Source organism: Silene latifolia, chromosome 2 (genome assembly GCF_048544455.1).
Source record: "Silene latifolia isolate original U9 population chromosome 2, ASM4854445v1, whole genome shotgun sequence".
Lineage (NCBI taxonomy): Eukaryota > Viridiplantae > Streptophyta > Magnoliopsida > Caryophyllales > Caryophyllaceae > Silene > Silene latifolia.
Window position 1 is genome coordinate 25202528 of NC_133527.1, and position 22181 is coordinate 25224708.

At 39.1% G+C, this 22181-nt stretch overlaps 1 protein-coding gene across 1 annotated transcript; it reads left to right on the forward strand.

Moving 5' to 3' along the window:
• Positions 1 to 5670: 5670 nt before the first annotated feature.
• On the forward strand, positions 5671 to 6576 carry LOC141637509 (uncharacterized). Its single transcript, XM_074446987.1, has one exon. The coding sequence runs from the start codon at positions 5671 to 5673 to the stop codon at positions 6574 to 6576; it is 906 nt and encodes a 301-aa protein (XP_074303088.1).
• The last annotated feature ends 15605 nt before the right edge of the window (positions 6577 to 22181 follow it).

Consider the following 22181-nt stretch of genomic DNA (forward strand, 5'->3'; position numbering starts at 1 on the left):
AAACAGGGGCAACAAAAAGTAGCTCCCGAAAAAAATCTGTACAAAAAAGAAACACACTAGTAAACTTACTCTTAGCCCTTCCTCACCATTACCAACAATGATTAATCTTAACTACAAACCACGAACCTAAATCTCAATAAAGCATATATCATCAAACTGGGCATTTAACTGGGCATTTAATCATCTTAATGACAAGCAAATGAATTGTGGTGATTGATATCATCAGAGGCATTTAATCATCTTAATGACAAGCAACAAAATGTTTCACCAAAATCGATTGATGATTTTATAAAACAAAATGGTCACAAAAATCGGCTTAACTATTCAAATAGCAACAAAATGGTTCACAAAAATTCAATTATTCTACCGCAATATCTTAAAATTAGGGAAGTCGGTATGAGATGAATATCTAAATGGACAACATATTACTGAAATCTATAAAATTATATTAAAAGGGTAACCTTAAAAGACCACGTAGACAAAGCCACATAGGCGAAGAAAAAGCCACGCGTGCATTACGAATGGCACATCTATAAATCTATATAATCTATACTATATAGTTAAAAGGCAACTTAATACATTTAATTTTTTGCCACGTAGGATTATCATAATTAAATTCTATTAATTTATATTGTTAATATTAAGGCTACTTAATAAATTTATTAAAATCAATACTATATATTAAATTCAGAAACCAAGGGACTTCAATGTAATTAAAGAAAGTTATACAAATTAATTATACTATATAGTTTTAGATCAATAGCATCGTGTGATGGACCCGATTAAGGGATCTCAATGCAAATATTATATAGTTTGGGATAAAATTAAATTATATAGAAGCTTGGTAAATTTCCTAAACATGGTCAATTCTCTTAAAATAAAATAATTAATTAAGATGGTCAATTTCAAGGAGACTAAAAGAAAGAAAATGCCAATTAATTTTCCTAAATATTTATAGAAGACTAGAAGATGGTGAATTTCTTTAAAATAAAATAATTAAAAAGTATTAACATGCACACTTATGGTATTAATTATTATCATCATAAAATTATATATTAAATTTAAAATCTATGCAATTTTATTAAAATTTATTTTATTAGATGTATAGAGATGTTAATTATTTAACATACAAAAATATAATAGCTAGGTTATCAATAATTCAAGTTATTCCATAATATATAATATTGATAATTCTTTCGATTTCTTTTAATGCATATATGTAATATATTTTTATATAAATATATAATCTTCTTAAATTGCATGCCTAAGTAGTAAACGTAATTTCGTCAGTAAAGAAAAGAATTGTAGTAACATTGGATATAGTTATATGATAGTAATCACTCATTTGAATAGTAAAAGTAACAATATTATCAACGAGATTAGTGAGAGTGGTAAAAACAACAACGCGAGTAGTGAAATAATCAATATTAAAGCGGCAATAGTGAAAGTAGGAATAATTACGGCGAGAGTAGTGAAATTATCAATATTAATGTGGCAGTAGTGACAGTAACAATAATTACGGCGGAAGTAGTGAAAGTAACAATGATTATGGGTAAGTAGTGAAATGTTTTTACTATTGTTTCATTAATAAGAGTAAAATATTAATAGCGGGAATAGTGAATTTGTCTCAAAATTTATTTCATCGTAATTTTAGGATATGTTATAAAAAAATATATTAATGATAAATTTGTGCATTATGCAACTTTAAGTAATTTTATTTAATAACAAAAATTTAATGGTAAACAGAGAGGTAGCCCGGGCGAAGCCGGACACCAATACTAGTTGATAGTATAGAAAAGCAATAGACAAAACTTATAGATGCTACAAGTCGATAAGTAGTAAGGCGCACCTTTGATGTTGTAGCAATTACTCAATGCGTCGAGAACAGAGAAGCGGGTGCAGAGGTGTCGTGAGCAAAGGGGATGAACAAAGGCAGAGTAAACCCTGGTGTTGATTGTGTAACAACGGCGGCGAGAGCGCGATGGCAATTTGGCGGTTGTTCGAATCGAGGGGATATGGACTGATCAGGGATTGTGGGGTTTTGGGGATTAGGGTAATGTAAAGAGGCGCGCGAAATAATAGTTGTATAGGAAGATAGTTAACGTGATAACAAAGTCTTTTTTTTTATATAGGTCGATTAATGTCTATTGTAGTCAAAACCGCCATAAAATTTATATTGTGGCAGTTTTTAATAAAGAAACATTGTTATTTATCATTATCTTTAGTGTCATTTTTAATGTCAGTTGTATGCATAACCGCCATAAATTACTTATAGTGGCGGTTTTGATTTAGAACCGACACAAATAATTTATTTTATCGTGACGGTTCTTTATTAAAACCGCCACAATAGACTTACTATAGTATAAAAATTTCGTTCCCGCCCTTTTTTTTTTTTGCCTTTTTATGTCGTTTTCTATTAGAACCGCCATGATAGCTGCGACACGATAGAGGTTTTTTCTACTAGTGTGCTAAACTTTCGATGTGGGACAATTCTATTATTTATACGTAATATATTCACCACATCAACATATTTTTCAATGTGGGACAAATAACATACTTAGAAATACATCATCTTTTTGGCACATAATTCGACATCTAACCCGGGTTAATAATAATGAGCAAATACTATACTCCTTCGATTCAAGACCAAATACAACATTCCTTTTTTTACACTACTCATGAACGAATAGAATGTTTATGATTCCTTGCAACATGTAAGAATATGGTCATGTGGGTTCTTATTTGATTCACTTATAAAGTACAATGAGAATATCAAATTTTTAAATTTCTTACAATGTAAATTAAAGATATTTACATTGTAATTTGTGTCTTGGCAAGTGTGTACACGAAAATATTGTATTTGGTCTTGAATGGAGGGAGTACTATTTTTTAATATCGGATAATTCACGCGGTACCCTTAAAGTTTGCCATTTTGCACGAAATACCCAAATTTTTGATCCGTAAATCTTAAAGAGGTCATAACTCGTGTTTACGTGTTCCAAAAGTGACGATTTTTTTTTTTCCAAATCGCTTATCTTTTCGAGAACTACAATTTGGAAAAAAAAATGGTGCATTTGGATTCCGCTAATAGGAGTTATTGTGTGTCAAAGTTTTTTCGACCGAACAAACTTTGAGTGAGCATATCTCCTGGCCACGAGTTCCAAACTCGTCAAACTTTTTTTTCAAATCGTAGTACTCAGAAAGATGATCGATTTGAAAAAAAAAATCTTTACTTTTTGAGTTCGTAAATACGAGTTATGGCCTCATTAAGTTTTCCGGATCAAAAATTTGGGTATTTTGTGCAAAATGACCAACTTTAAGGGTACCGCGTGAATTATCCGTTTTAATATTCGTACGTTTTTTTTATAATATTTTTTTGGCAATTGAGATGTATAAGTTTTTATATAATAAATAGGGTTATTTCATGGGAATAATTCAAACTAACCCTCCCCTTCTCATATTAATCCAAACTAATGTTTAACCGAGAAAAATCCGATCTTTGACATCATTTAACTTTGAGTGAACCGATCCCATAATTTACCTGATAGCACCTGTTTTCCAACAGGTCACTATGTGGGTCCATTTCTTTTCTAATTTTTCTGGTCTCTTCTTCTTCTTCTTCCTTTTTTTCATTTCTTCATCCTCTCTCCAATTTCTTCATTTCTTCTTCTTCATTCTCTTTTAATTCTCCATTAATCATTAAACCACTTTAAAACCCAATTAATTCTCCATTAACCAACCATCACCACCACCAGTCCACCACCAAGCTAATCCAACAAAGAATACCATTACATAAGATCGTCCAAAGAGTTGCTATCCGACTTTATAAACCCAGACCTATCACCTCTATATGCACCTTCATTTGTGATTGTCATGTTGCAATGTGTACCCATGTTTTACAAATTCTGGGAAGAAAACTAGCATTCATAAAATTCTATAAAGAAAGCTATTATTGCATAATTTGCATTAATCAAACGTCACTTGTCCCTTATAATGTAAAACATAATGCTTTAGTCATCCAACACCAACTTAGATTACCGTATTCAAACACTCAGTAAACAAGTCCAAAATTGCATTTGAAATTCATGAAAAAATGCAAGAAATTTCAAAGGTTTTAGAAAACAAATAAAAACCCAGAAAAAATCCACAATCACATTCAACTAACTATTCTTTAATGATCATTAATATTCATGTAAAATCATCAAGTAAAAATTAATGGCAAGGATTAGAAATACTAAGTGCGAGCAAATGAGAGAAAGTTGGGTGTGAATAAAACCCAGAAAAACTAATGATAGAGATTAGGGGAAATTAATTTAGGGGTTTTGATTTTTGATTGAAGTGATTTCTGCTTGATTAAAAGGAAGTAGATAGTGATGTTTTGTTTTTCATTCAATGGTTGTACTAGAGGGAACCATCAGGAAATGGATTCCGAATTTCATTCCCTCGGAAGATAGTATAAAGTTCCTAACGGCATGGGTTCGTATACCAAATCTCCCCGTTGAATACTTTAACGAAACCTTTTTGATGAAAATAGGAACGAGAATTGGGAAGGTGCTACGAATTGATAAGAATACTACATCTGCAGAACGAGAATTCGTATTCAATATGAAGGATTGAAAATGATTTGCTTCAAATGTGGTATATTAGGCCATAATACTGATAGTTATCCTGTTCGGGCAAACAGAGAGTCTGAAGATAGTGCTCATTCACATACAGAGTCACAGGGGTATGTCGAAGTCCCAGTAGTGAGTGCCAATTCCATTGAAGCAGGCCTTAGACCGGAGGAGAAAGACGACTTTGGTAACTGGATGATAGTTACAAAGCCTCAAAGAAAGAAGTCCGTCAATACACAGGGAAAACAAGTCCAGTCCATCAATCAATCCACCCATGGTAATACAATCTTCAATTTCGAAAAAAATCAAGCAAGGCAAGGTTCAAGATTTGAGATCTTGCAAAATCAAGAAAATATCCCAGTAATCTCGCAATCACCTAATTTATCTAGGGAAATTATTTAATTTTCCTCTAAAAATAATATAGGCAATAATGCCAAAAATAATCAGAGGACTAATTTCCATAATAGACAAGCTAGCAAAAATCCTTCCCAATCTCGTCCCAATCTCCGCTCCACAAAATCCGCTCCAATTACCAAAAATAATCCATCTACCAGTAACATGATCATTCCAAATTATTCCCCCAATATTCTACACGATATTTCTAATATTCCAAAGATTACACCAATTAATCCACCCAAAAGCTACTCCCCTGTACCAACGACTACAAAAAATTCATCTTCTATTCTGACTACAACTGAACAGAATGGATCCCCACATATCCTACTTAGACCTCAAGCTCCCACAAATCCGTTACCTCCCTTAACATCCTCGGTTCGAGATGATTCCACCATCACAGACGATATCGATATCAGTATGGAAGGAGATTCTCGCACCTTATATGGGGGTGATGGTACGGGAATGTCCGATAATGGATCTCAACTTCAAATCAATCCAGGAGGACCCATCGATTCTCCAGCTGGAGATGTCGATACCATGGAACATTAATCAAGTGCTATCGATAGTAAGTCGAGCTTATCTAACAAATTTACTTTATGCACCTTTCCATATGTCGGATCGAATACCTGCTTTGTCACCAAATTCGTCCCCCATTACCTGTATGGTATGGAATATACAAGGGACGGGAAATAAGAATAAAATTAATGCACTGAAAGAAGTAGTTAAGGTTTACAAGCCGTCAATTATTGCACTCATCGAGACTCACATGAATGGCGAGCATGCTCTGAAAATTCAAAAAATTATTGGCTACACCGGCCATTCTCGTGTTGATGCCAATGGGTTTAGTGGAGGTATATGGCTCTATTGGCGATCTGAGTTTGTCACTGTCACACCTGTGAAGGAACATTCACAATATATTACTGTCGAAGTTTCACGTAATGGAGATTTACCATGGTTTTTCTCGGCTGTTTATGCAAGCCCGAACCCCTCTAACCGGATGGAATTATGGACTGAACTTGAACAATTTGCTCGCTCTAATGGACATCCTTGGATGTTAGCTGGTGACTACAACGAGACACGTTCTTTGAATGAAAGACACGGAGGAGATCAAAATATGGCTCGTCGATGCGCCTTCTTTAACAATTGGATAGAAAACTGTCAACTTATTGAATTGGAATTTTCTGGTCCGGCTCATACTTGGGCCCACGGAAACTCTGCTACAACTCGTCAGAGTGACCGCCTCGATAGAGCCTTATGTAATAGTGAATGGAGCACTCAATTTAGTGATGCTAGTGTTCGTCACCTCCCTGCATTCCAATTTGATCATTGCCCTTTACTTATCTCTCCAAATGGTTTTGCGCCACTAAGCTCCGTCCAACGTCCTTTTCGTTTCCAAGAAGCTTGGATGACCCATGAGAATTTATCTGAGTTTATAGTTTCCAACTGGAAGACGGGAGATACTTTAGTCTCACAATTATCAGACTTATCGTCCAAATTACAGCGGTGGAATGAAGATGTATTTGGCAATATTTTTCGAAAAAAAAAGAGAATTGTTGGCTCGTATTGAAGGTTGCCAGCGTGAACTTTCGGCTCATAGACAGAACCATCTCATTAAACTCGAGTCACGTTTGAGAAAGGAACTAGACGATATCTTGGAACGAGAAGAGCTACTATGGTACCAGAAATCCAGAATTGATTCGCGACGGAGATCGCAACACCTCCTATTTTCAGGTTAGTACCTTAGTACGACGGTGGCGTAATCGTATCAATATGTTGAAGAACGATGATGGCCAGTGGGTAGAGGATATCAACGAAATTAAGGAGATGGTAATCGAGTTCTTTAAGCGATTATATACAGACGATACCCCGGAGAGGGAGGATGCAGATATTCCCTATGACCTGTTTCAGGAATTCTCCAATGAACAATGGGATAAACTGTCGAGGAACTATTCGCCGGCGGAAATTGATAATGTTATTTTTAATATGGGCTCTCTTAAAGCCCCCGGCCCCGACGGATTTCAGGCTTTATTCTACCAAAAGCATTGGTCTACTGTTAAACATGATGTCTATAATATGGTTATGAAGGCTTTGGAAGGCAAGGGTTTTCCGGACGGATTAAACAGTACACATATCGTCTTGATTCCAAAGGTTAATGCACCGGAGCATATTTCACAATTACGTCCAATTAGTCTATGTAATGTCGCTTACAAAATTATAAGTAAGACTATTGCGAACCGAATTAAGAAAGTCCTCCCAAGACTTATTTCTGAGATCCAAAGCGGTTTCGTCCCCGGTCGTCAAATCACTGATAATATAGTGATTTTTCAAGAGGCAATTCATACCATGCGAAAGAAGAAAGGTAAAATAGGATATATGGCTATTAAAATAGATTTGGAGAAAGCATATGATCGTCTGAAATGGAGCTTTATATACAATACATTAAAAGATATGTGCTTCCCTGGCCTTATGGTTGACACAATCATGGAGTGCGTAACTTCTCCGTCTATGCAAATACTGTGGAATGGTGAACCAACCGCGCCCTTTAAACCAACTCGAGGAGTTCGCCAAGGTGATCCCCTTTCTTCATACCTATTTGTCATGTGTTTAGAAAAACTTCAACAAGCTATTTATATTCGAGTGCAAGGGGACGATTGGAAACCCATACCTATTTGCAAAAACGTCCCTCGTATTTCCAATCTTTTTTTTCGCAGACGATATGGTCCTCTTTGCGGAGGCTCGAGCGGATCAGGCCCATGTCATCAAATATATCCTTGACAATTATTGCGCAGCATCAGGAGAAAAAGTCAGTGTAGCAAAATCACGCATTTTCTTCTCTTCGAACACAGCTAACACGGATATAGAGGAGGTAACAAGCATCCTCGGTTTCGAAATGATAAATGATTTGGGAACCTACCTGGGAATGCCTACAATTAACGGACGAGTTACGAAGGCAACCTTTGCCCATCTAAAGGAGAAGCTCAATAGACGGCTAGCTGGATGGTAAAACAAATATCTATCGCTTGCAGGTCGGAATACTTTGGTTCAATCGTCTCTCACCACTCTAGCGAATTACAGTATGCAAACGGCGAAAATTCCTCGGTCGGTGTGCGACTCCATTGACAGAAAAACATGGAGGTTCTTATGGGGTGGTAATGAGAATCAAAAAAAGATTCATTTGATTTCATGGGATATGGTACAAAAACCAAAATCTATGGGGGGGTCTAGGCATACGATCTTCCCGTCAATCTAATGCAGCTTTTCTTACCAAGCTAGGTTGGCGAGTCTTATCAGAACCACAAACATTATGGGCTCGAGTTTTGAGAGCGAAATATTGCCAAGGACGCTGTGATGTCGACATGTTCCAACCAAAACCGAACATGTCAAATGTGTGGGCCGGTATTTCTTCGCAGGCAAAAATAATCAATAAAGGCAGTACTACGGCAGTGGGTAACGGACGAAAAACGCTGTTCTGGGATCATTCATGGGTCGACCCGAGTTGTCTTTCTGACAGAGTTATTTTGCCTATCCCGGAAACTATTATCGGGGTTACTGTTGCTGATATGTGGAACGAGGAAACAGGCTGGAAGTGGGAGGAGTTTTCGAATTATCTTGCGCGAGAAGACCTCCTAAAGATAGCTGCCTATTATCTATCACCCGAACCAGACTTAGACGATTCTCTATACTGGAATGCTTCTTCTAGCGGTAAATTTTCCATCAAATCAGCCCTAACTCTAATTAAAACGGCAGAAATGGAACCTGAAATCGAACCAGTCGCATGGCATGTTATTTGGAAACTTCCAGTCCAACAAAGAATCCGAATGTTCATTTGGCTCGCAGCACATCGCCGCCTAATGACTAATTATAATCGGATGCGAAGGGGTATTCATGACGATCCCATTTGTCCTAGGTGCCTCGAGGATGATGAATCAACGGATCATCTTTTACGGAATTGCCCATACTCTAGAGAGCTTTGGAGTTTACTGGAGGAATGTGCTACTACTGACACTTTCTATACGATGCCATTCACAAGTTGGATTTCGAAAAACGCAAGTAACGCAATCCCTCTCGCCTCACATAATTGGTCAATGAAGTTTGCGATAACCTGCTGGTGGATTTGGCGGTGGCGAAATAACATTACGTTCGGAAGAGGAGCTGATAACCCGACTGATCCTATCCCTTTCCTCCGCCATCAGTTTGAAATTTCGCGTAAGGCATTTGACCCTTTCGACATTTTCATACCTATACCCGGCACGACCCACGAGGAGCGCTTTATCCGTTGGGAAACACCACCTCACGGCTGGTGTCTTCTAAATATGGACGGGGCCTCGAAGGGAAACCCCGGTCCTGCTGGCTGTGGTGGAATTATTCGCGATGAGACGGGTAATTTTGTTTACGCTTTTCTCCTCTCTTGTGGTGTATGCAACTCGATGCGGGCTGAGATGCGAGCCCTTGTGGTTGGACTTGAAAGAGCTCGAGAGCTGGGTATAAGGAAGCTCATTGTCCACATGGATAATTCATCCTGTGTGGATTTTGTCCAACATGAACAATTACTAAGTAGCAGCCTTCGGCCACTCGTTCAACGATGTCACGACCTAATCAAGCTTAATGGGTGGTTAGTTAAATTCCATCATGTGTTCCGCGAAGCGAATAGAGCAGCTGATTGGCTCGCTAACGAAGGGATCAACGCAAGCACAACCGTTACCTATTTAGAAGAACCTCTCGATGGTCTTCGTACTATCCTTCGTGAGGATGCTCTAGGCGTAGCATTTCCACGTTTAGTTCGTGTTTAATTTCTCTTATTGTACTGGGGCTTGGCCCCTCTTAAGCACCAAAAAAAAAAAGAGGGAACCGGCTGAATAGGTTTCCAATCCAAGAGTTCAATGTAAGATAAATGATGTAATAGTTTGGATTTTTCTGAGTTAAACAATAGCATGGATTAATATAAGAAGAAGAGGCTTAGTTTGGATTATTCTTATGAAATAACCCTAATAAATATTATAAACATCACTTGAATATAATACATAATATAGAAAAAATATGTATATATCATATTGTGAAAATAATGATATAAACTCTTAAGAGCTCTAAAAAATAATACTTAAGAGACTCAAAAAGTTTTTAGTTGGTATATAGGTTTCAATGATGATTCTTATTTATAATCATAGGATCACCCACCTTATTTTAATCTTTCGATGTGGGACAATTATATAATTTATATGTATTATAATCACCACACTAACATTGTTTTTCAATGTTATTAAAAGAAGTACACCTTCTTTAATATTCATATGTGGAAATGATATGAAATCTATACTCTAATGAAAGCATTTTTTACCACGAATCTAATTATATTATCTTCATAATTTTTATAACAACATTTTTTTGCCAAATAAAATATCAAAGTTTTTATATAAAAAATTAAAAACTTCTCATGAATATAAAATAGGAAATATAGATATTATAATAATTAAAAGATTCTCCACTTTATTTTTTATGTGAAAATTATTATTTATGAAACTTTCCTAAATTAATTTTTGATGATGTGGACGCTCTAGAATCGCTCGAAAAAACTCTCCTTTATATATATACTAGATTTAATGCCCGTGCGATGCACGGGCCTTTTTGTAATGTTTTATTTGTAAATAATGCAGTAACTTATGATAGGTATTTTATCAATTTTAATACAGGTAAGGTTAGTAAGCATGCATTAAGAAATATGAACCCTCTATCTATCCATATAATCCTCCGTTCCGGTTATTTTTACCTATTTCATTTTAAGGCGTCTCGTTTATTTGCTTATCTTTTTATATTAGCCAAGTTTTGCATAAGTTATCTGATCATACACATTTATTTCTATTTGTCATCCATTAACAATCATCATAAATGATCTTTTCCCTTTACTTGCTCTTTGTTTAATGGTAAACAAATGACCGAAATGAATAGAGTATATGCAAAGGCCAAAGATAAATGTAGATATTTGTACGCCTATTATATACGAAGTACTCCCTCTGTCCCGCTCATTTGTTGTTCTTTTTCATATTGGTGTTTCAGTGAGTTGTTGTCCTTTCTATTTTAAGAATGAACTTAATGAACAATTTGATCATTCACACTCAATTTGCTCCACTTGTTGTAGAGAATAATAATATTACCTAACTATATATTGTTAATATCTTATATTATTTGTTCATATCTTTCTCTTATCTTGTGTATAATTAGTTTAGGTAATTGTATCTTTTCTTTCTTGTTCTCCAAGCCTTGCACGGCTGCTTTAGCTTAGGGTTAGATGTTCATTGCTCTTACCTTGTATTAGTATATATACTCATGTTTGTACTTCTTTGAATATATACAAAAACATTCATAAGCCTCTTGTCTCTTATATGGTATCGAGCTAAACCGATCAATTTTTTTTTTCGTTGTCCCTAACCTCTCTTCTTCGACATGGCCAATACCAACAACCAAATTCCCAATCCCAATGATCCCACCAATCCCCTTATTCTTGTGAATTTCTCCAATTGCTCCAAACTTAACCCATCCTATTACCCCTCTTGGAAAAACCAAATTGAATTAATCCTTTTCAGCTATGACTTACTCAAGTTTGTAGACGGAACCCACCCTGCCCCTACTGCCACCGTTGTGGTCGACAACAAGTCCACACCTAACCCTGCCCTTACCACCTGAAAACGCCAAGATCGTCTTATTCTTGGTGCCCTACTTGCTACTCTTGAACCCACCCTTACACCTCTTTTCAACTGTGCTAAGACATCCCAAGAAGCGTGGGATATCTTGGCCAAAACCTACGCCAATCCATCCCGTGGTCACCTTCTCCAAATCAAAGACCGCCTTAACTCACTATCCAAAACTACCCAAACTGTCTCTGAGTATATGCAGTCCATCAAAAGCTGTACTGATGAACTTGCCATGCTAGGAAAACCCATGGACCAAGAGGACATCACTGCAAAGGTTCTTCGCGGTCTCGACTATGGCACTTACAAACCGGTTATTGATGCGGTTCATGCCCGTGACACCCCCATAACCTTTGAAGCCCTACATGAAAAACTCATCCACCATGACCTCACCTTCAAAACTCAACTCGACTCTACCAATACCACTGCCTTTCCTGCCTCTGTCCACGCCACATCCTACCGTCCCAATTCTGCCCGTTTCACACCTCGCCCTAACACCACACCTGGTCTCCTTCCCAACCCCACACCTACTGCCTCTCCCCCCTCCAATTTCAAAGGTCGCTGCCAATATTGTGGTTTTTTGGGTCACTTCCTCTCCCAATGCCGCAACTTCAAGAAGCAACACCCTGATATTGTTCTTCCCCCCTTCTCTTCTCGTGCCACTGCCACCAAATCTCCTCAAGTCCACACAGCCACCACGCAAGATGCTGCTCCTCCACGGTCTTGGCTTCTTGACAGTGGCGCCACTCACCATGTGACCAATGACCTCACCAACCTTGCCCTTCACAATCCCTATGATGGTGTCGATGACCTCATTAGAGGCGATGGCTCCTCGCTCCCAATCTCAAGTATAGGCTCTTTCTCTATTTCTTTACCCTCTCAATCATTATTATTTACTAATGTTTTATATGTTCCCAAAATTTCTCGTAATGTCTTATCAATCTCGCAACTTTGCCGTGATAATAATGTCTCCTTTGAATTTTCCTCCTCTTCTTTTATTGTTAAGGCACTAGCAAAGGGCACGACTCTTCTCCAAGGAACCCATTATCACGGCATCTATGAATGGACTCCACCCTTACCTCGTCTTCATCTTGGCATCACCACCCCTGCAATGACTTGGAACCATCGTCTTGGGCATCCATCTTTAGCAATTTTTAAGTTTCTTAATAGCAAGTTTGCACTTAATTTCAATTCCAATTATTTATCCAATTGTAATGCATGCCAAATCAATAAAAGTCATAAGCTTCCCTTTCATGTTTCTACACTTACCTCTACGGGTCCTTTGGATCTTATTTATACTGATGTTTGGACTGCGCCTCTATACTCTCATGATAATTTTAAGTACTATGTCATTTTTGTCGATCACTTCTCTAAATACATATGGTTTTATCCGCTTAAAAATAAATCCGACACTGCCCTTGTTTTTCAACGATTTCAAGCTCTTGTCGAAAAGTTTTTCAATCGTCCAATTCTTCAATTATATTCTGACAATGGTGGTGAGTACATTAAGCTTACCCCTTCTCTCCTATCCAACGGCATCACACACCTTACCACTCCTCCATATACTCCTGAACACAACGGCTTCGCCGAACGTCGACATCGCCACATTGTTGAGACAGGTCTTGCTCTCCTGTCCCACGCCCAATTGCCTCTTAAATTCTGGTCTCATGGCCTCACCACAGCCGTGTACCTCATAAACCGACTGCCCACTCCCACCTTGTCGCATAAGTCCCCCTTCCTCACTCTGTTCAACTCATCACCTAATTACGATAAGCTTCGTAGCTTCGGCTGCCTTTGTTACCCATGGCTCCGACCTTATTCTCCACAAAAACTTGCTCCTCGCTCCTTACCTTGTGTTTTTATAGGATATTCTGCCACCCAAAGTGCCTATCATTGTCTTGATCCTCTCACGCATCGTATATACACATCCCGTCATGTCAAATTTGTTGAAACAATCTTCCTTTACACTACTCTCACCAAAACTGATGTCTCCCCTCCCTTTTCGTCCAACCAGTGGTGTGATATCCCTCTTCCTGTCATCCTCCCTGGTCCCCTTACCACCCCTGCTGAACCTACCACTCCCACCGCCAATGCCTTCCCTTCCACAACCCCTGCCTCAACTCCCGACAGCTCCCCTGCCACGGTCACTACTACCCCTCCATCAAACACCAATCCCACTACTCCCTCCTCTACTGGTTCCCCCAGCACCCCCCCTCCTCCACCTCCACCCCCTCCTCCACCTTCTCCCTCATGTACAGTTATTACCCGACTCACAAATAACATCACCAAACCCAATCCTAAGTATGCTAAGTCAACCATTTTAACCAATCCTCACTCTCTTCCTACAACTACAAAACAGGCCTTAGCCCACAAGCACTGGCATGATGCTATGATTGATGAGTATACCGCATTAACTCGAAATGATACATGGACTCTTGTTCCTTCTTTTCCTGGTGTTAATCTCGTTGGTTCCAAATGGGTTTTCCGAGTCAAATATAACCCCGACAACTCTATCCAAAAGTAAAAAGCCCGATTAGTTGCAAAAGGTTTTCATCAAAGACCCGGTGTTGATTACTCTGAAACTTTTAGCCCTGTTGTTAAACCCACCACAATCCGTCTCATACTGTCCCTTGCTACAAGCCGAAACTGGCCTCTTCGTCACCTCGATGTCAACAACGCCTTCCTTCAAGGACACCTCTCTGAAACCGTTTACATGTCCCAACCCACCGGTTTTGTCGACCCCTCTCACCCCACCTATATCTGCAAACTCAAGAAAGCGATCTACGGTCTAAAGCAGGCTCCTCGAGCCTGTTATACCGAGCTCAAACAATACCTCCTCACTTACGGTTTTAATGCTTCTATTGCTGACCCATCCCTTTTCCTTCTTCATACAAATTCAACTACTGTTTACCTATTAGTCTATGTCGATGATATCATCGTCACAGGACCTTCCCCTACCTATTTACAAACCTTCATTGATAGCTTATCCACCCGTTTTTCCCTAAAAGACCTCGGCCTTCTCTCCTATTTCCTTGGCATTGAAGCCTGCCCTCATTCCCACGGCCTTCTCCTTACCCAAACCAAGTATATTCATGATTTTTTAGCTCGGTACAATATGCTAGACTCGAAGCCCATGCCTACTCCAATGGCCAAAGAGCCCGTTCTAACCTTGAAAACTGGTTCTCCTATTGCTAATGCCACTGACTATCGCGCAGCTGTTGGTAGTCTTCAGTACCTGTCTTTAACACGGCCTAACATTGCTTTCACCGTTAACAAGTTAGCCCAATTCATGCAAGCTCCTCGTGATGCACACTGGGATGTTCTGAAACACTTGTTGCGTTATCTAAATGGTTCTCTTATTTCTGGTATTCTTTTACATCGCCATTCTCCTCTCTCTTTACATGCCTTTTGTGACGCTGATTGGGCCCGTGATACGGATAATTATGTCTCTACCACTGGCTATGTTGTTTACCTTGGTCGCACTCCAATTTCGTGGTCCTCGAAGAAGCAACGCTCTCTAGCTCTCTCTTCTACTGAGGCGGAATTTCGTGCCATAGCTGACACCACGGCAGAAATTTGTTGGGTTCGTTCTCTCATTGATGAACTCGGCATTTCCTTGCCTGACTGTCCTGTTATTTACTGTGATAACTTAGGTGTCACGAACTACTCTATCAATCCCATTTTTCACTCCCGTATGAAGCATGTGGCACTCTCGTTTCATTTTGTTCGTGAATTGGTCAATCGTGGTGCTCTTCGTGTCTGTCATATCTCGGGCGATGATCATCTCGCTGACGTGCTTACTAAGCCGTTTCCTCGTACTCGTCATCATTTTCTCTTATCCAAGATCGGACTCACTCTACGACCATCCGTCTTGCGGGGGCGTGTAGAGAATAATAATATTACCTAACTATATATTGTTAATATCTTATATTATTTGTTCATATCTTTCTCTTATCTTGTGTATAATTAGTTTAGGTAATTGTATCTTTTCTTTCTTGTTCTCCAAGCCTTGCACGGCTGCTTTAGCTTAGGGTTAGATGTTCATTGCTCTCACCTTGTATTAGTATATATACTCATGTTTGTACTTCTTTGAATATATACAAAAACATTCATAAGCCTCTTGTCTCTTATACTTGTCATTTAGTAATTGGGCTCTCCCTCTTTCCTTGGTCTTTGGGCCAAAAACAAAGAACGATAATTGACCGGAACGGAGGGAGTATACTACTACTATAGTTAAGGTGTTTAGTGGGCATCAAATATTTAGATTGTATCCAAGAAATTATCGCACAATGTTCATGCAAAGTTGAAAGTACTACTCGTTTTATATTATTATTATTATCTTAAACGGCTAGATTATGAGTATGCAAAATTATGGACGACATTAATCAATTTCACAGGGCAAAAGTGTTTTAAATGAGTCGTGGATTACTAACCCTATGGAGAAAATAATATTCTACAAAGCGTCTTGCTTGTGACGGGCTAATTCCATCACAAGCTGAAGACCTCTCACAAAAAGGGAGAGGGGACAAGGTGGGGCACCCCCCATGTGCTCCCCCAGTCCCCCACTCACCTCTCATGGGTATTTTGTGAGAGGAAATGGTATCCGTCACAAGGTTGTGACGGATATCGCCGTCTTCAATGAGATTTTGTGAATATTCTATCCGTTTTTGAAATAGCTTCCATTTTCACTTATAGTAGTCTTGTATTTCCTCCGTCTCACTTATTTGTTGTTCTTTCATTTTGAGACATGTATTTCTTAAATCGTACTCCCTCCATTCTAGTCATTTGTTGTCCTATTCCATTTTGAGACATGTACTCCTTAAATCGTGCTCCCTCCTTCTCAGTTATTTATTGTCCTGTTCCATTTTGGAGTGTCTCAATAATTGTTGTCCTGCCGAAACGGAAGGAGTACATTTTATATTTAGAAGGTATTGTGAAATAAATGTTGTTATGCGAGTACACAAAAATTGGATTATCATATTGATAGTTGTCCTACTTTTCAAAGTGAAGATCCAAGTTTCTGACTTCACAAACCTTTTTTGCCCTCAACAAAAACGTAAACCTAAGTATTTTCTATGTCTTTCGAATTGCATTCCGATGCGTCGGAAGATTAATACTCCCTCCGTCCCGATTATTTGTTGTCCTTTTTCATTTTAGGGCGTCTCAGTTATTTGTTGTCCTTTCTATTTTAGGAATGCATTTGATGAACAATTTGCTCATTCACACTCAATTTGCTCCACATGTCATTTACTAATTGACTATCTCCTCTTTTCTTGGTCTTTGTGCCAAAACAAAAGGACAACAAATAACCGAGACAGAGGAAGTATAATGCATGCATAACATGGATCCTACTATATTACGAAGTACGTATTTAGTAAGTTTATTAGAAATCCGTCTTTTGTGAGTAGCTGTAAATGGATGATACTAATTTTCAACTCCTCAATGGCTCGCAACAAAAATTGGGCCTAATTTGACAATTTGAATTACATACCGGTATCCTTTAGTCAAATTCGTAAGCTATATACTGGTATTATATCCTTAATCGAATTCATAACAATATATTATTATTATTATTATTTTTTGGTCAATCGAAGCGGAATACATCCATGCTAAAGAAATAAAACTACATAAGAACAAGAACAAAAACTATCTAATACTCCCAACAAAATTAAAACGGGATCATATGGACAAAGCGCGGCCACGCCACTCCTCCCATATCCTGCTGGTTTAGGTGAAACAACGGCATAGGCATGTTTGTGTGATCGACTCGACATAGCTGCAACATTTGAGAAACACCAAAATTCGCCATCCAATCCACACACATATTAGCTTCTATATATATATGCACTATTTTGACTTGCCAATTCGCGTCTTCAATGAAAGATTTGCATATTTTCATCAAATGAGCTTGTTCCGACGGATATTTATGATCGGTCTCCATTACATTAGCAACGAGTTTTGAATCGGTTTGAATGATAAGCCGAGGGATCTTACGTTTTAAAGCAATCATGAGCCCCCTTCGCAATGCCATAAGTTCCGCTCTAGTTACCGTTGCAATCCCCAACTTTTCATAAAATGCTTCTATAACATGACCCATGGAATTTCTAAAAACTCCCCCACCTCCTGCCATTCCCGGGTTCCCCTTAGATGCTCCGTCAATGTTTAAGGCGACCCAATCATAGGGTGGTGCAATCCAGCGTATGAACACCTCCTTTTGCATTTGTTTCGAAGATTGTAGGCACACATCCATAGACTCCTTCGCATTAATCACTTTCCAAATGCGTTGGATTAAAAACGTGAAGACATTGTCGGGTATAGCTTCCTCTCTCCCAAACACACGGCAGTTTCGCCAACACCAAATCCACCAGACAATCACGGTGAAGGTACTTGCCTATAGCCGGAGTTCTTCGCTGCCTTTGTGTGATAAATTAAAAACTATCCATTCTTGAATATCCCTATCTCCAGGAATTTTCTCTCTTTCACAAAAGGAAACAAGCTCCAAATTTTCCTCGCTGCCCTACAATCTCTCAATAAATGCAATGTTGTTTCCTCCCTATTTCCACAAATCCCACACCATGGATCATCCGTGAGTGAGCGGTGGGTTCGGTTGACATTCGTCATGATTTTATCGTGCATCAAGAGCCACAAAAACATTCTCATTTTTTGCGGCGCCCAAGTCTTCCATGGTAGCTTCCACCGGCCTGTATCCTCGTTAATTTCTTCCTGTCTAATGATGTTCACAGCATATTTAATCGAGAAATATCCTGTTGAGGTTCCTTCCCAGTAGACTTAATCCGCATTCGTATCCCCCGGAGTCACTTCATATGATGCAATGGTTTGGAGGATTTCTTGAGGAAGGAACTCTGCAAAGACTTCCCATCTCCAACCAGTTTGCGACTCCCACATGTCCGCAACAGTACATTCCCTAATAGATTCCGGTATTTGAGTTAATGTTAAATCAATTAATGGACACTGTGTTGCCCAACGTTGTCGCCAGAACAAAGTATCCATCCCATTCCCTATGATCGATCTCATCCCTATTTTAGTGGTCTCCATGGCTTCAACGATCCCTTTCCAAGCATTAGAGCTCACCTATTTTGGCTCGAACATCTCATGTCACACCGGCCTTTGCAATATTTAGATCGGAGAACTCGAGCCCATAATGAATTAGGTTCCATGAGTATCCTCCATCCAAGTTTTGCCATAAAAGCAACATTAACCTGCCTCATAGACCGCATGCCCAGGCCACCATTTGATTTTTCTTTTGTTACTGTGTCCCACGATACTAAACTCAAGCCACGAGACTCTTGGTCACCGCCCCATAAGAACCTACGAGATTTCTTGTCAAGCTCATCGCATAGGCCTCGAGGTAACTTTGTCGTTTGCATTGCGTAAGACGGGATAGCAGATAAAGTGGATTGGATGAAAGTTGCTCTACCCGCTAGAGAGAGGTTTTTGGCCCTCCATCCAGTTAGCCTTTTATCCACCTTTTGAGCAATAAAATCAAAGGTTTCTTTGGTAACCCTTCCGTTAATTGTCGGCATTCCTAGGTACATGCCCAAGTCTTCAGTAATCTCCATATTTAACTCGCGTCTAATGCTATCAGCAGTCAATTCATCAACATTTGGCGAGCAATATATCTTCGATTTAGCGAGGCTGGCCCGTTGTCCCGAAGCTTGACAAAAAATATTTAGACACTTCTTGATAATTCGAGCTTGTTGAATCGATGCCTCACCAAATAGGATAATGTCATCCGCAAAGAATAAATGAGACAAGATCAGACCACCTTTACAAGACGGGAATCCATGCCATTGGCCCTCTCGAGCCTCATTATCAATCAACTGACTTAATTTCTCCATACAAATGGTGAATAAATACGGGGAAAGCGGGTCACCTTGTCGAATGCCCCTTGTTGGTGCAAAAGCTTCAGTTCTTTCTCCATTCCAAAGAATACTCAGTGAGGAACTCCTAATGCATTTCATGATGATATTCACCATTTTTTCTGGGAGCCTCATATCGATTAAGGTATGCTTGATGAATGGCCATTCAAGTTTATCGTATGCCTTCTCAAGATCAAGTTTCAAGGCCATAAATCCCTTCCTTCCTTTCTTGCCTCTCATCGAATGAAAAACTTCTTGTACTAGGATTACATTATCAGTAATTTGTCGCTTAGGGACAAAGCTCGTCTGAACCGGGCTAATGAGGATAGGCAAAACAGGTTTTAACCGGTTTACAATCATCTTTGTTATGATTTTATAAACCACATTACAAAGGCCGATAGGTCGGAATTGGGTTACCAGGTGGGGGTTTTCAACCTTTGGTATGAGGGAAATGAAAGTGTCCCCCAAACCGTCAGGGAAAATTCCATCATGAAGAGCATGAAAAACCAATCGACTTAGACTTGGAGCAACAACATCCCATTGAGATTGGTAGAACAATGCTTGGAACCCGTCTGGTCCAGGCGCTTTGAACGGCGACATCTGATTCAAGGCTCCTTGAATTTCCGCGCTCGTGTAATTTCGATTAAGCTTCGAAATTTCATCTTGCATCAAAGATGGAAACAGACCCATTGTTAATCCATTAAAGTTGCAACTGGAAACCGGTCTCGCGAAAAGGTTTTGAAAATACGTTAAGACCATATTCTTAACCATATCCATATCCACATCCCAAACCCATTCACCAATATCATTATGTAAACTTTCAATACGATTATGCTTCCGTCTAATAATCGTGCTCAGGTGAAAAAGACGAGTGTTACGATCTCCATCACATATTTGCTCCATCCTTGATTTTTGAAACCATAATAATTCCTCTTCTCTTAAAACATCGTCTAACTGCTTCTTCAATTTCATTTCAAATTTGAACAAATAATCCGGTCCTCCCATACTTAGCTTCATTTGAACTCCCAAAAGACGTCTCTCTAAACTTCTTTTCTTAGCAAAAATATTATGAAAAACGTCTTTGTTCCATTGACTGAGTTTTGAGGCGAATTCATGTACAAAAGGAAAGAAAGGCTCATTATTATCCCAGTTATGATTTACTAATTCCGAGAACTTATTATGGTTCATCCAAGCCACTTGAAATCTGAAAGGTCGTAACACTTTGGGTATAGGAGCAAAGCCATTGGTATTCATGATAATGGGGCAGTGATCGGACTGATTTTGAACCAGATGGCGAAGCGATCCCTTCGCAAACATGATACGCCATGAAGAATTGCAAATTGCTCTGTCAAGTCTTGCCCATTGCCTATTATTAGCAGAAAGACCCCGCATCCAGGTGTGCTTAGGACCCGAATAGTCAAGATCAATCCAATTGTTTCCTTCTAACCACGAGTTGAATTTCTGACACCGGCGTCTCATCGTGTTACTATCCCCATTCCTCTCGTGAAGAAACCTCGTATCATTAAAATCTCCCATGGCTAACCATGGTTTATCATGTGACTGTGCAAAAATCTCCAAATCCCTCCAAAGTTCTTCTTTTTTTAAATGGTCAGGAGTTGCATAAACAGCTGAGAAATACCAAGGCATATCCCCCCTTCTAGTAATCTCCACTGTGATATGCTGAGGATGATGGATAATGGGAGTAACAGTTACAAGTTCCGCACGCCAAAATAGCCAAATGCCACCACTAAAGCCGTCAGCATCAACTCTTGTTCTACCGCTGAAATTAATCTTATTACAAACACGCTCTGCTGTCTCACCACTAATATGCGGTTCAACAAGCGCCAGAACCTGGGGGTTGTTGACACGGATTAACTCAGTCAACATCGAGAGAAGAGCTGAGTTGCCAGCACCTTGCACATTCCAAGTCATAATACTCACAACGGGTTTATGACTTAAGAAATTAGGAAATCTATCCATAAAATTAATCGGGTGGAAGTTTAACGAGGCTAGGAAAGCCTCAGAGAGTTTCATTAGGACCTCCCTCTCCCTGGAGAGGAGTCCCACTGTTATACCTGGCTCCGGACTGTCTGACAAAATCAGAGGCTTCGTTTTGATGTCTATCACCAAGGTTCTGGCCAAGGGAATGGCCGATATCACTCTCAGCTCCAACATCAGGGTTGACAATGGGAGATGAAGGGATAGAGGGATATGAGAATGCAGGATGTACGGGGTTTAGTGCAGGTGGGATGTTGTCATTCTCTCTGCCGAGAGCAATAACAGAGGAACAGTTAGTTTTTTTGTGAGCGTTGAAAGGAATTTTACAGGAAAGGCTCTTTTTTAGGATAATATCTCTCGATATGGATTTGTTTTGAGCTTTATTCTTCAGGAAATTGCTTTTGGAATTATTTGGAAATTTGTTAGGAATTACAGGGATATTGGGATTAATACTTGCCAAAGGTGTTTGGATATGCGTTGACTGAGATTTTGGCAGAGAGACCGGAATTGCATTTGAATTAGGGTTTGGCCTTTCCTTAATAATAGGAGTAACTAAAGCAATAGAATTAGATGGAAATATTGGATTTAGACGGAATTGATGATTGCTTCTC